The following is a 13,953-nucleotide window of genomic DNA, read 5'->3' on the forward strand; positions in this document are numbered from 1 at the left end:
GGGAACAGGGATATATTTTTGGGGAACAAGGGTATATTGTTGGGGAACAGGGGTATTGTTAGGGAACAGGTGTCACGCGCTAGCCATAGAGAGGCTTTTTATTCTCTATTTTGGTTAGGCCAGGGTGTGACTAGGGTGGGCATTCTATGTTCTTTCTTCTATGTTTTGTATTTCTATGTCTTGGCCTGGTATGGTTGTCTATCATTGTCTCTGTTTGAGAACCATACTTAGGTACCCTTTTCCCCCACCTGTTTTGTGGGAAGTTATCTTTGTAGTTGTTCAGGGCACATAGCACAAACCTTCACGGTTGTTTTTTTTGTTCTTCGTTTTGTCGGCGTCATTTTTAAATAAAGTTCAAATGTACGCTTACCATGCTGCACCTTGGTCCACCCTTCAGCCAGCCGTGACAACAGGGGTATATTGTTGGGGAACTGGGGTATATTGTTGGGGAACAGGGGTATTGTTAGGGAACCAGGGATATATTTTTGGGGAACAAGGGTATATTGTTGGGGAACAGGGGTATTGTTAGGGAACAGGTGTCACGCCCTAGCCATAGAGAGGCTTTTTATTCTCTATTTTGGTTAGGCCAGGGTGTGACTAGGGTGGGCATTCTATGTTCTTTCTTCTATGTTTTGTATTTCTATGTCTTGGCCTGGTATGGTTCTCAATCAGGGACAGCTGTCTATCGTTGTCTCTGTTTGAGAACCATACTTAGGTACCCTTTTCCCCCACCTGTTTTGTGGGAAGTTATCTTTGTAGTTGTTCAGGGCACATAGCACAAACCTTCACGGTTGTTTTTTTTGTTCTTCGTTTTGTCGGCGTCATTTTTAAATAAAGTTCAAATGTACGCTTACCATGCTGCACCTTGGTCCACCCTTCAGCCAGCCGTGACAACAGGGGTATATGGAACATGGATATATTCTTGGGGAACATGGAAATGTTGTTGGGGAAAATATATATATTGTTGGGGAACGGGGAAAATTGTTAGGGAACATGGGTATATTGTTAGGGATCAGGGGTACATTGTTGGGGAACAGGGACATATTGTTGGGGAACAAGGGTATATTGTTGAGGAGCAGGGAAATATTGTTGAGGAACAGGGGTATATTGTTTGGGAACAGGGGTATATTGTTAGCTAACAGGGGTATGGAATGAGTGTTTCACTCAAAATCTCACGATACAAGGCCCCATTCATTCTTTCCTTTACACGGATCAGTCGTCCTGGTCCCTTTGCAGAAAAACAGCCCCAAAGCATGATGTTTCCACCCCCATGCTACACAGTAGGTATGGTGTTCTTTGGATGCAACTCAGCATTCTTTGTCCTCCAAACACGAGGAGTTGAGTTTTTACCAAAAAGTTCTATTTTGGTTTCATCTGACCATATGACATTCTCCCAATCTTCTTCTGGATCATCCAAATGCTCTCTAGCAAACTTCAGACGGGCCTGGACATGTACTGGCTTAAGCAGGGGGACACGTCTGGCACTGCAGGATTTGAGTCCCTGGTGGCGTATGGTGTTACTGATGGTAGGCTTTGTTACTTTGGTCCCAGCTCTCTGCAGGTCATTCACTCGGTCCCCCCGTGTGGTTCTGGGATTTTTGCTCACCGTTCTTGTGATCATTTTGACCCCACGGGGTGAGATCTTGCGTGGAGGCCCAGATCGAGGGAGATTATCAGTGGTCTTGTATGTCTTCCATTTCCTAATAATTGCTCCCACAGTTGATTTCTTCAAACCAAGCTGCTTCCCTATTGCAGATTCAGTCTTCCCAGCCTGGTGCAGGTCTACAATTTTGTTTCTGGTGTCCTTTGACAGCTCTTTGGTCTTGGCCATAGTGGAGTTTGGCGTGTGACTGTTTGAGGTTGTGGACAGGTGTCTTTTATACTGATAACAAGTTCAAACAGGTGCCATTAATACAGGTAACGAGTGGAGGACAGAGGAGCCTCTTAAAGAAGAAGTTACAGGTTTGTGAGAGCCAGAAATCTTGCTTCTTTGTAGGTGACCAAATACTTATTTTCTATCATAATTTGCAAATAAATTCATTAAAAATCCTACAATGTGATTTTCTAGATTTTTTCCCCTCATTTTGTCTGTCACAGTTGAAGTGTACCTATGATGAAAATTACAGGCCTCTCTCATCTTTTTAAGTGGGAGAACTTGCACAATTGGTGGCTGACTAAATACTTTTTTGCCCCACTGTATCTGTTAGGGATACTGGTTAACTATGAGATATCTGTTAGGGATACTGGTTAACTATGAGATATCTGTTAGGGATTTTGCATGAGTAAGAGCAGTGGATCATGAATAAACTTTTTAAAAACAACTGCTTTTTCTTTGAACCAAGCCCCTCAATAGGCTTCTCAGCCATCGGCAGAGGGGACACACACACGTACACACACACATACACACACACACCTTCATCTGGCATGATCTAAGCGTGCTGGCTAATATCTCCTTTAATTATGAAGCGTCTGACAGACAGCAGTGCTGCTGTGGCTGTGATTGAACCTCAGGCCTGGAGAGGAGAGTGGTGGTGGTGTCATAGTAGACTGTCTGTCATCCTGTTAATGAGATGTCTCTTGCCCATGCATCTCCTCCACCTGCCACAGCCCCAGTACGCCACACTACACACCTACGGTTCCCAAATGGTACTCTATTCCTTTTGTAAAGTAGTACTCTGAATAGGGAAGAGAGTGCCATATGGGAAGCAGCCCTTGTACTCCACTACACACCCATTTCAAGATAGGCAGACATACTTAGAAAGCAATCTACCTTCTCCCCGGCAGTGTAGCTTTACCTGTGTCTGTTGCTGTCTGAGGCCTTTGAGGACGGGATTTAAGGACAGGGGATCTGAGGACAGGGGATTTGTCATTTGTTTGAATGTCGCACACATGGCACCGTATGTATCTGCCATTCTACACTTCTGGGAAGTAATGATGCAGTCAGTGTGTTTACAGTGTAGAAGTGGTCCACAGTGGAATTCAGAGGGTAATTGGGTGAGATTAAATGTGGTCAAGATTTGGTGGAAAGAAAAGTGCAGGTAAGAAAAGTGTAGGTTTTTCAGAGGCCACACTTATTGTTACTAATGCACAATAAAGTTTGACATTCAAGTAGGTCTATATGTCTGCGTTTACACAGGCAGACCAAGTCTGATATTTTCCAACTAAATTGTGTTCTGACCAATCAAAACAGATATTTGCCAATAACTCCTGGTTTTCTAAACCCAGATCCATGTGTGTTTTGGCTGCTGGAGATCGCAGTGGCAAGAGCTTACTTAACGTCCGGCCAATGCTCCACCCCGGGCGTTTTGTGTTCCCAAGTCTTTGTCCGGACTCAGTTTGTCTACTTCTCGCGTCCTCTTTCCGCATTATTCGCCTCCTTCTCAAAACGCATTGGAGGAGAAGGTCAGAGGGGCGGGACCTCTGGCTTTCTTCTCCAATGGGGCGAGGAGAGAGGACGCGAGGAGTGTGCAATTGAGATTTTCCCTGGGACTTTGCTAGGCGTCTAACATCTGAGCTGTAGCACGCTCATAATACAGTCTAGTGTCCTGTCTGTAAGCAACTGCATCGCGCTGAAGGCTGCAAAAACTTTTGGGTATCTCTACTTTCCATCGTCATTGGCCTTTGTGGGAACTGAAGTCGAGGTGGATGCAACTTAAACACGAACATTATAAAAATAAGTTTGGCTGCTTATTTAGAAAAGTTTGAAACCAATGTTTTGTTGCCTGCTTTGAGTTTCTATCGGAGAGTCTGGAACTCGAAATACATGCTGAAGACAAACTCATACTCTTTCGCTTTAAAAAACAACTTTCCCTTAATTATTTATTTAGTCTTAATTGTTTAAGGTGGCCCAATCACGGCTGTGAATGAAGAATCCAGTTAGTCAACCAACTTGCTAACTTTTAGAACTTTCGTTGCCAGCGAAGTTGAAAGAAATCAGGGTCTTCATGAGGAAATTCAACGTGCTAGTTGAAACTCTGTCCTAGTAATAGCCTACAGCTGAGCGCCTTTCCCGTGTTTTTGCGTTGCGGTTATATTTTAAACTTTTATTTAACCGACTCAATGAAGACGATGTTAGTGTTCTCTACGGTTTACACATTTGCCGTGCTGTTTGTTTCGACGAAGGCTGAGCCCAAGTCGACAAGCTGCAATGAAGTTAGGGCTGCGTACCGTTCCAAAGGCTTCAACTCCAATGATGTTCCCAACAAAGGAATACACGGTAAATGTGCCTTTTAGTTCATGTTAATTTGTTATTTCAACGTTTTTTTGTTTAATTTAGGCCAGAACCATGTTTTCTAAATTTGTTAGTCTGTCATTTGGTTAGTTGTGTAGCCTACTGTCTGTGTTGTGACAATGATATTCATATAAAGTCATATTTAAAACTACAAGGTTACAGTCAAGTAAACTTGTAACATTATCATGTAACAATGTAACGTTTGTAACACGCATTTGAAAATAATTTGATAGCCAAAGCCTATGTCAAACTATCTTTCTACGATCTTCTTGAATGATTCACTTCACCAATAAGTGATCCTAGTATTAATGACAGATTTTATGACTTGATTTTAAAATAATTCAACTGACTCCTATAGGCTAAACTTCCGTAGCTGTTGCCTTATCTGCGTTTTTACTAGGCCTTTATTCTACAGCAAATATAAAACAGCAAATACTTGCCTCGTTCATTTAGAAAAACACCTTTTGCTGATTTACAACATCAGGAACTAAAACAATACACTCTGCAGTCCGGTACAAACAACAGTCCTATCTATGGGTTATTCCCTGGCTTCCGAAGTAGTGTCTTTGTGGCCCTTATTAGCCAACCTGCCGTGATTTGGAGAAAAACGGGGTCATATATTTGACATTAAAGTCAATTTAGAGCATGCCATAGGCAATCTATCGGTGTAATAGTATATTTGATGTTTTTTATTTGTTTGTAAGATAGACATAAGTTAACTAGACGTTTGAGAAGGGGTGGGGGGGGGCAGAAACCATAGCCTAATTTTTTTTTACATCGTCCAAAGTCGTCTTTTTGCGAGTGACTAATAAGTGCACACTCAACAGGCTACACTTTCAGTTAATAATCAGTATAGTTTCACTTCCTGTTGGAAGTCATGTACATTTTCGGTGAGATTCCAAATGGCCGTACAGGGGAACAGCGGGGGGGCGGCTACTACGATGTTCCTCCCTGTGCCCCGCATACTTTAAATACCACCCTCCTCTCCTCCTTCCCCGTTTCAGTTTTTGGTCAATTTCATGTTTTGCCACTGCTTTGGAACATATTAGATTAATCTAAAATATTGAATGTAGTTTTGGTTTCTTCTCCTTTTCTATAGAAGTAGCTAATGGATGTCACAGTATCTAGATCTTAATTTAGACATGGTCATTAGCATAGAATTAGGAATTAGACAGGATCTCTATGGTCATCAGCATGTTGGTTCTTTGCGTCACCGAAGAATAGGATTCCCTCTATTCATGTACCTTATAGAAATCCCTGTTTTGTAACTGGAACTAGCCAGCCTATAACCTATTTGTACTATGTCTGCCTTTTTCCTTCACCCCAGGCCTTAGATTAACTGAAGAGTTGTCCTGTTAGCACCTTGATTTGTTAAAGCTGCAATATGTAACTTAACCAAATTCACATAGAAATGTGAGTTTTATAGATATGTCATTCTGATTGAAAGCAGGTTTAAGAGGGAGTAGATCTATTCTGTGTACTATTTCTATGCTTTCTATGCATATCTTTCGTTTTTGCAACTTTTACTTTGTACACCAACTGAATTTTGTTTTTTTGTTGCTTATAGTAAATATTTCAGAGGTTTAGATGGTAGAATGATTATCTACAGTATACCTGCTTTTTTTGTCTCACAAACTGAAATTAGGCTAACTATTTAGAATATTTAAGCTCTCTGGGATCGTTCGGGACGCTAGCGTCCCACCTCGCCAACAGCCAGCAAAATTGCAGGGCGCCAAATTCAAAACAACAGAAATATCATAATTCAAATTCCTCAACCATACAAGTATTTTACACCATTTTAAAGATACTCTTCTCGTTAATCCAACCACAGTGTCGATTTCAAAAAGGCTTTTCGGCAAAAGCAGAACACGTCATTATGTTAGGTCAGCAACTAGTCACAGAAAGCATTCAGCCATTTTCCAACCAAAGAGAGGTGTCGCAGAAATATAGATAAAATGAATCACTAACCTATGACAATCTTCATCAGATGACACTCCCAGGTCTCAATGTTACACAATACATGTATGTTTTGTTCAATCAAGTTAATATTTATATCCAAAAACCTCAGTTTACATTGGCGCCATGTTCAGAAATGCCTCAAACATCCGGAGAAATTGCGGAGAGACATTTCAAATAACAGAAATACTCATCATAAACTTTGATGAAAGATGCATGTTTTACATTACATTAAAGATGAACCTGTTCTTAATGCAACCGCTGTATCAGATTTCAAAAAAGCTTTACGGCAAAAGCACAATATTCAATCCGAGAACAGGTTCAGCCACAAAAGCAAGCCATACAGTTACCCGCCAAATTGTGGAGTCAACAAAAGTCATAAATAACATTATAAATCTTCACTTACCTTTGCTGGTCTTCGTCGGAATGCACTCCAAGGATTCCCACTTCCATAAGAAATGTTTGTTTTGTTCGATTACGTCCATATATATGTCCAAATACCTCCGCTTTGTTTGCGCGTTTAGTTCACTATTCCAAAGGCACAAAGGACATAAATATTCCTATTCATGAAAATCACAAGTGAAATATATTGAGACACAGCTTTGCCTTTTGTTAATCACCCTGTCATCTCAGATTTTCAAAATATGCTTTACAGCCAAAGCTAGACAAGCATTTGTGTAAGTTTATCGATAGCCTAGCATAGCATTTTGTCCAGCTAGCAGCAGGTAACTTGGTCACGGAAATCAGAAAAGCAATCCAATTAAATCGTTTACCTTTGAGCTTCGGATGTTTTCACTCACGAGACTCCCAGTTAGATAGCCAATGTTACTTTTTTCCAAAAGTATTATTTTTGTAGGCGAAATAGCTCCGTTTGTTCTTCACGTTTGGCTGAGAAGTCGCCCGGAAATTGCAGTCACGAAAACGCCGAAAAATATTCCACATTAGCTCCATAATATCGACAGAAACATGGCAAACGTTGTTTATAATCAATCCTCAACGTGTTTTTCAAATATCTATTTGATAATATATCTACCGGGACAATTGGTTTTTCAGTAGGACCGATTGGAATAATGGCTACCTCTGTGTTTTACGCGAGAATCACTCTGGGAGCCATCAGATGACCACCTGCGCAATGTAGCAGCTTACGGGTATTCTTCAACATAAATGCGTAAAACTACGTCACAATGCTGTAGACACCTTGGGGAATACGGAGAAAAAGTAATCTGGTTGATAGCCCATTCACTGCTCAATAGGGACTCATTGCGACGCAGAGCTTTCAAAAGATGAGTCACTTCCGGATTGGATTTTTCTCAGGCTTTCGCCGGCAATATCAGTTCTGTTATACTCACAGACAATATTTTTACAGTTTTGGAAACTTGAATGTTTTTTCTATCCTAAGCTGTCAATTATATGCATATTCTAGCATCTTGTCCTGACAAAATATCCCGTTTACTACGGTAACGTTATTTTTTCAAAAATGAAAATACTGCCCCCTAGTCACAAGGTTAAATGAAACTACAAACCTCAGATTTCCCACTTCCTGGTTGGATTTTTCTCATGTTTTCGCCTGCCATATGAGTTCTGTTATACTCAGACATCATTCAAACAGTTTTAGAAACTTCAGAGTGTTTTCTATCCAATACTACTAATAATATGTATATATTAGTATCTGGGACAGAGTCGCAGGCAGTTTACTCTGGGCACCTTATTCATCCAAGCTACTCAATACTGCCCCCTGTCACCAAGAAGTTAAGATGTCTGGTCAAAAACAGATCAGGTGACATGTTTTGAGAAAGTTGGTGTGACTGACATCCCCTTTATATTGTTATTCAAATTGTTGACATCCGTGCTACTACACTGAACACGAATATAAACTCAACATGTAAAGTGTTGGTTTCATGAGCTGAAATAAGAGATCCCAGAAATATGCACAAAAATCTCTACTCATATTTTTTTCATTTCTGTTAGCTAGCCTTTCTCCTTTGCCAAAATAATCAATCCGCCTGACCGATGTGGCATATCAAGAAGCTGATTGAACAGCATGATCATTACACAAGTGCACCTTGTGCTGGGAACAATAAAAGGCCATTCTAAAATGTGCAGTTTTGTCACAATACAGTGCCACAGATGTCCACCAGCGCTGTTGCCAGAGAATTGCATTTTATCGATGGAAATTTGAATGCACAGGGATAAGAGACGAGATCCTGAGGCCTATTGTCGTGCCATTTATCCGCCCCATCACCATGTTTCAGCATGATAATGCACGGCCCCATGTGGCAAGGATCTCTACACAATTCCTAGAAGGTGAAAATGTCGATTTTTTTTTTTCCCATGGCCTGCATACTCACCAGACATGTCACCCATTGAGCATGTTTGGGTTGCTCTGGATTGACGTGTACGACACAGCGTGTTCCAGTTCCTGCCAATATCCAGCAACTTCACATTTTACAGTTGAGTCATTTAGCAGACACTCTTATACAGAGCGACTTACAGTAGTGAGTGCATACATTTTAATACTTTTTTTGCAGACACTGAAGAGTGGGACAACATTCCACAGGCCACAATCAACAGTGTGATCTACTCTATGTGAAGGAGATGTTTTGTGCTGCATTAGTCAAATGGGACTGTAGTGTCGCGCGTCACTACTTCACAGGAGAGCCATTTGAACGTAAACTTTTTATCAATGTGTTTTTTGACAAATGCTTTCTTTTACGTGAACTTTCATGTGCCTTAATAACCAACTTGTATGCTATCTGTATATACAAATAAAATGGTTAAATCACAAGCCTAGTTGGTTTAGTCACAGAAAAAGGTCCTCAACCTTCCCACTAGTTATGATTGGCTCAGATAATGAGTGGGCTGGACATGCCGAGAGAAGTTCGGATTAGCTTACCACGTAGCACGCTTCTGTCTATAACATGAGCTGGTCAGTATGTGTAGGTAATCCTTTCTAGCATGGCTTTTTAGAAAAAGATCACGTAGTAGAACTGCATAAGTGTTGCTCTTCACTTTTTGGAGGACCGAGTTTTGAAATCAGTGGAATTAGTATGATAGCTAAGGTGATGGAGAGAATTCTGACATTTTGATTGCAAAAATGCAGACTGAGTCAAAGAGAACAGTCTGTTTATATAAAACACCTGTCTCCGGATTTCATCTTCAAACTAAGGGCAACCATGGCATCTAACAGAGGGAAGCGTCCATCCATGTACAGTTGAAGTCAGAAGTTTACATACACCTTAGCCAACTACATTTCAACTCAGTTTTCACAATTCCTGACATTTAATCCTAGTAAAATTCCCTGTCTTAGGTCAGTTAGGATCATCACTTTATTTTAAGAATGTGAAATGTCAGAATAATAGTAGAGAATTATTTATTTCAGCTTTCATTTCTTTCATCACATTCCCAGTGGGTCAGAAGTTTACATACTGTTAGTATTTGGTAGCATTGCCTTAAACAATTTAAACTTGGGTCAAATGTTTCCGGTAGCCTTCCACAAGCTTCCCACAATAAGTTGGTTGAGTTTTGGCCCATTCCTCCTGACAGAGCTGGTGTAACTGAGTCCGGTTTGTAGGCCACCTTGCTCGCACACACTTTTTCAGTTCTGCCGACAAATCTTCTATAGGATTGAGGTCAGGGCTTTGTGATGGCTACTCCAATACCTTGACTTTGTTGTCCTTAAGCCATTTTGCCACAACTTTAGAATTATGCTTGGGTTCATTGTCCATTTGGAAGACACATTTACGACCAAGCGTTTAACTTCCTGACGTCTTGAGATGTTGCTTCAATACATCCACATAATTGTCCTCCTCATGAAGCCATCTATTTTGTGAAGTGCACCAGTCCCTCCTGCAGCAAAGCACCCCCACAACATGATGCTGCCACCAACATGCTTCACAGTTGGGATGGTGTTCTTCTTTTTTCTCCAAACATAACAATGGTCATTATGATCAAACAGTTATATTTTTTCATCAGACCAGAGGACATTTCTCCAAAAAGCACAATCTTTATCCCCATGTGCAGTTACAAACCGTAGTCAGGCTTTTTTATGGTGGTTTTGCAGCAGTGGCTTCTTCCTTTCTGAGCGGCCTTTCAGCTTATGTCGATGTAGGACCCGTTTTACTGTGGCTATAGATACTTTTGTACCTGTTACATCCAGCATCTTCACAAGGTCCTTTGCTGTTCTGGGATTGATTTGCACTTTACGCATTAAAGTACGTTCATTTCTAGGAGACAGAACTCGTCTCCTTCCTGAGCGGTATGACGGCTGAGGGATCACATGGTGTTTATACTTGCGTACTATTCTTTGTACAGATGAACGTGGTACCTTCAGGTGTTTGGAAATTACACAAGTCTGGTTCATCCATGGGAGGTGGTCTACAATTGATTTTTTTCTGAGGCCTTGGCTGATTTCTGTTGATTTTACCATTATGTCAAGCAAAGAGGCACTGAGTTTGAAGGCAGGCCTTGAAATAGATCCACAGGTACACCTCCAATTGACTCAAATGATGTCAATTAGCCTATCAGAAGCTTCTAAAGCCATGTCTTTTTCTGGAATTTTCCAAGCTGTTTAAAGGCACAGTCAACTTAGTGTATGTAAACTTCTGACCCACTAGAATTGTGATCTAGATTATTTTACTTGTCATTTACTTGTCAAAATGACTTGTCATGCACAAAGTAGATGTCCTAACCGACTTGCCAAAACTCTAGTTTGTTAACCTCTCTAGGGTATTTGGGACGCTAGCGTTCCATCTGGCCAACATCCAGTGAGGTTGCAGAGTGCCAAATTCAATTACAGAAATGCTCATTATAAAAATTCAGAAAACAAAACATTTTACATAGGTTTAAAGATTAAATTCTTGTTAAACCAACCACACGGTCATATTTATAAAATGCTTTTCGGCGAAAGCATACCTAGCCCAGTTGACAAATTATTACAAACAGTAACCAGCCAAGCAGAAGCGTTAAACTCAGAAATAGAGAGAGAATTAATCGCTTACCTTTGATGTTCATATGGTGGCAATCAGAAGACATTCATTTACTCAATAAATGTTCCTTTTGTTTGAAGTCTCTTTATATCCAAAAACCTCAGTTTTGTTATCGCGTTTTCTTTAGTAATCCACTGGCTCAAACTCAGTCAAAACAATCAGAGAAAAAAAATCAATTGTATCCGTAAAGTTCATAGAAACATGTCAAACAATGTTTATATTCAATCCTCAGGTTGTTGTAACGTTGTCAATAAAAAAGGTAAACAAGAAATGCACATGCGCCTGAACTCTGTCACGTTAGTGTCCACTTGTTCATACTGGTCTTACTCCCGCATTTATAAGAATACAAGCCTGAAAAGATTTCTAAAGACTGACATCTAGTGGAAGGCATAGGAACTGCAAATGGAGTTGTAAGTCAATGGATACTGTAATGGTATTGACTAGAAAACTACAAAACAAAAACTACTTCCTTAATGGATTTTTCTCAGGTTTTCGCCTGCTAAATCAGTTCTGTTATACTCAGACACTATTTTAACATTTTTGGAAACTTGAGTGTTTTCTATCTAAATCTACCAGTATGCATATCATATCTTCTGGGCCCGAGTAGAAGGCCGTTTAATTTAGGCATGCTTTTCATCCAAAATCCCGAATGCTGCCCCCTACCCTAGAGAGGTTAACAAGAAATGTGGGGAGTGGTTGAAAAATGAGTTTTAATGACTCCAACCTAAGTGTATGCAAACTTCTGAGTTCAACTGTGTATGGTTTAGATAAGCTAGCTAGCTACATTTTCAGATATGACATGTTTCTTTTGTCAGTCATTTTCAGTTCAAGTTAGTGTACTGTTAGCTAGCTAGCTAATGTTAGCTGGCTGGCTCACTAGCTAACCTTGTGTGTGATCTGTGATATTATTAGCATCTCAGAGCCATTTGCATTGCAAGTTATAGCCTAATGTTAGCTAGCTAATGTTGAAGCTGGTTGGTTAGCTACCTGCTATTCATGCAGGGTAATAACTTTGGGATTATGGTTAATTGTTTAGCTAGCTAGCTACATGTCTTAAGACTCCACTAAGCAAAGTAACCATTTCAATGGAATGTTCATGATGTCACTGCTACAACTGTCGATAGCCAGAGCAAATTTACCAGCTACGTCTATCTGCTCAGATTTCTGAGGACTCTCTGTGTGCCAGAGCACAGAATAACTGATGAATTTCCAAATGCTCAACGGTCATTGAATATGCCTGTGTCCATATACATTGGCAAAAAAAGCTTAATTCAATTATTGCCAGTAGCGCAGTTGCATTCAACGCTCTGGATAACATTAAAAACAGCCTAACCAGCTCTTCTAGGGTGAGTAAAATGGTCAGTGAGCTGTTCTCTGTTCTCTCGTAGCAAGCTAGCCAACCTCAGTCAGTCAGTTAGCTTGACTGCTGTTATGTCAATGCTCGAATCAACCCTACTCCTCGACCAGATCATCCAGTGTGTGTGCGCGCTCTGAACACTCCGAGAGCAAAACATTTGAATTTATGAAACGACAATGAATATATATATATATATTTTTTTACATAACCTCACATGTGAATCCTTAAAGAGATGGGTGGGGCTAAGGCTTTAGAGGGTGTGAACAATGCTGAATGGGTGTAGACAAAGAGCTCTCCAGTAGGTGTACCAAAACATTCGAGGGCTGTTTTCTGAAACGTGAGGTTACAGGTTTATCAACTTCAAAGCATAATTACTTTCCCATTGTTTCCCAACTGTTTGACATACAATTTTCTAGCCCTGATTCTCCACTTTTATTGAATGTTTAAAAACACCATTTCATAAGATCAGGCCAGTCGGTCACAAATGGTGGTCCCACCAGATACTGAATGGTTTTTCTCATCCATGCCCCTACCTTAAAAAGATAAAAAATAATTATGTGACCAACAGATGCATATCTGTATTCCTAGTCATGTGAAACCCAATATAGAAGCCTGGGCCAACTTAAATGAGCACTTCTTTATCATCGATAGACTGAGATGATTGATCCAGGGAGAGTGACAAGGTCTACTCTTGCCAAATCGGGTTGGGGCTCTCAAAAATCAGAGGGGAACACAAATGCCCCTGCCTGGATTCAGTGTTTTGTGTTGCTAGGGAGAAGTGAAATCTAATTGAGCTCCCCTCCATTCTGGGCTCTGAGTTCTGCTCCACTTCATCTGGCAGTGAGTCAAAACATCTATTGTCTTTAACCCACATTTAAAACTGTCTTTCTGAATTGGTCCAGGCATCACATTGGACAAGACACACACAGCTATGTTACTATACTTGAGGAATTTTTGGGGACCAACAATTGATTCCCATTAACTTATTTTCCCTTACCCACTAAACCCTAATTCTAAACCTAACTCCTAAGCCTAAAACAGCCTTTTTACAATTGAGGACCAACCACAATTAATTTGAGTTGGTTTACTATTCTTGTGAGGACTTCTGGTATTACAGTAAAACTTGTACACACACAACATACAATACATTTGGAAAGTATTCAGACCCCTTGACATTCTCCATATCTTGTTACATTACAGCCTTATTCTAAAATGAAGTGAATTGTTTCTCTCTCTTCCCCCCCTCATCAATCTACACATACTACCCATAATGACAAAGCAAAAACAGGTTTGTAGAATTGTTTTGTAACAAAAAGGACATCACATTTATCTAACTATTCAGACCCTTTACTCAGAACTTTGAAGCACATTTGGCAGCGATTACAGCCTCTGTGTTATGGGTATGGCGCTACAAGCTTGGCACA

The 13,953-nt window shown here is 40.4% G+C and overlaps 1 protein-coding gene across 1 annotated transcript in view; it reads left to right on the forward strand.

The window, feature by feature from the left end:
* The first annotated feature begins 3,500 nt into the window (after positions 1-3,500).
* gpc4 (glypican 4) overlaps positions 3,501-13,953 on the forward strand; it is a 65,068-nt gene continuing 54,615 nt past the window's right edge. The window contains exon 1 of the mRNA XM_024428826.2: positions 3,501-4,216. Within this exon, the coding sequence (XP_024284594.2) occupies positions 4,060-4,216 (157 nt within the window). The 5' untranslated portion in view covers positions 3,501-4,059. The remainder of the gene's footprint in view (positions 4,217-13,953) is intronic.

Source organism: Oncorhynchus tshawytscha, linkage group LG08, assembly GCF_018296145.1.
Source record: "Oncorhynchus tshawytscha isolate Ot180627B linkage group LG08, Otsh_v2.0, whole genome shotgun sequence".
In the NCBI taxonomy this organism is placed as follows: domain Eukaryota; kingdom Metazoa; phylum Chordata; class Actinopteri; order Salmoniformes; family Salmonidae; genus Oncorhynchus; species Oncorhynchus tshawytscha.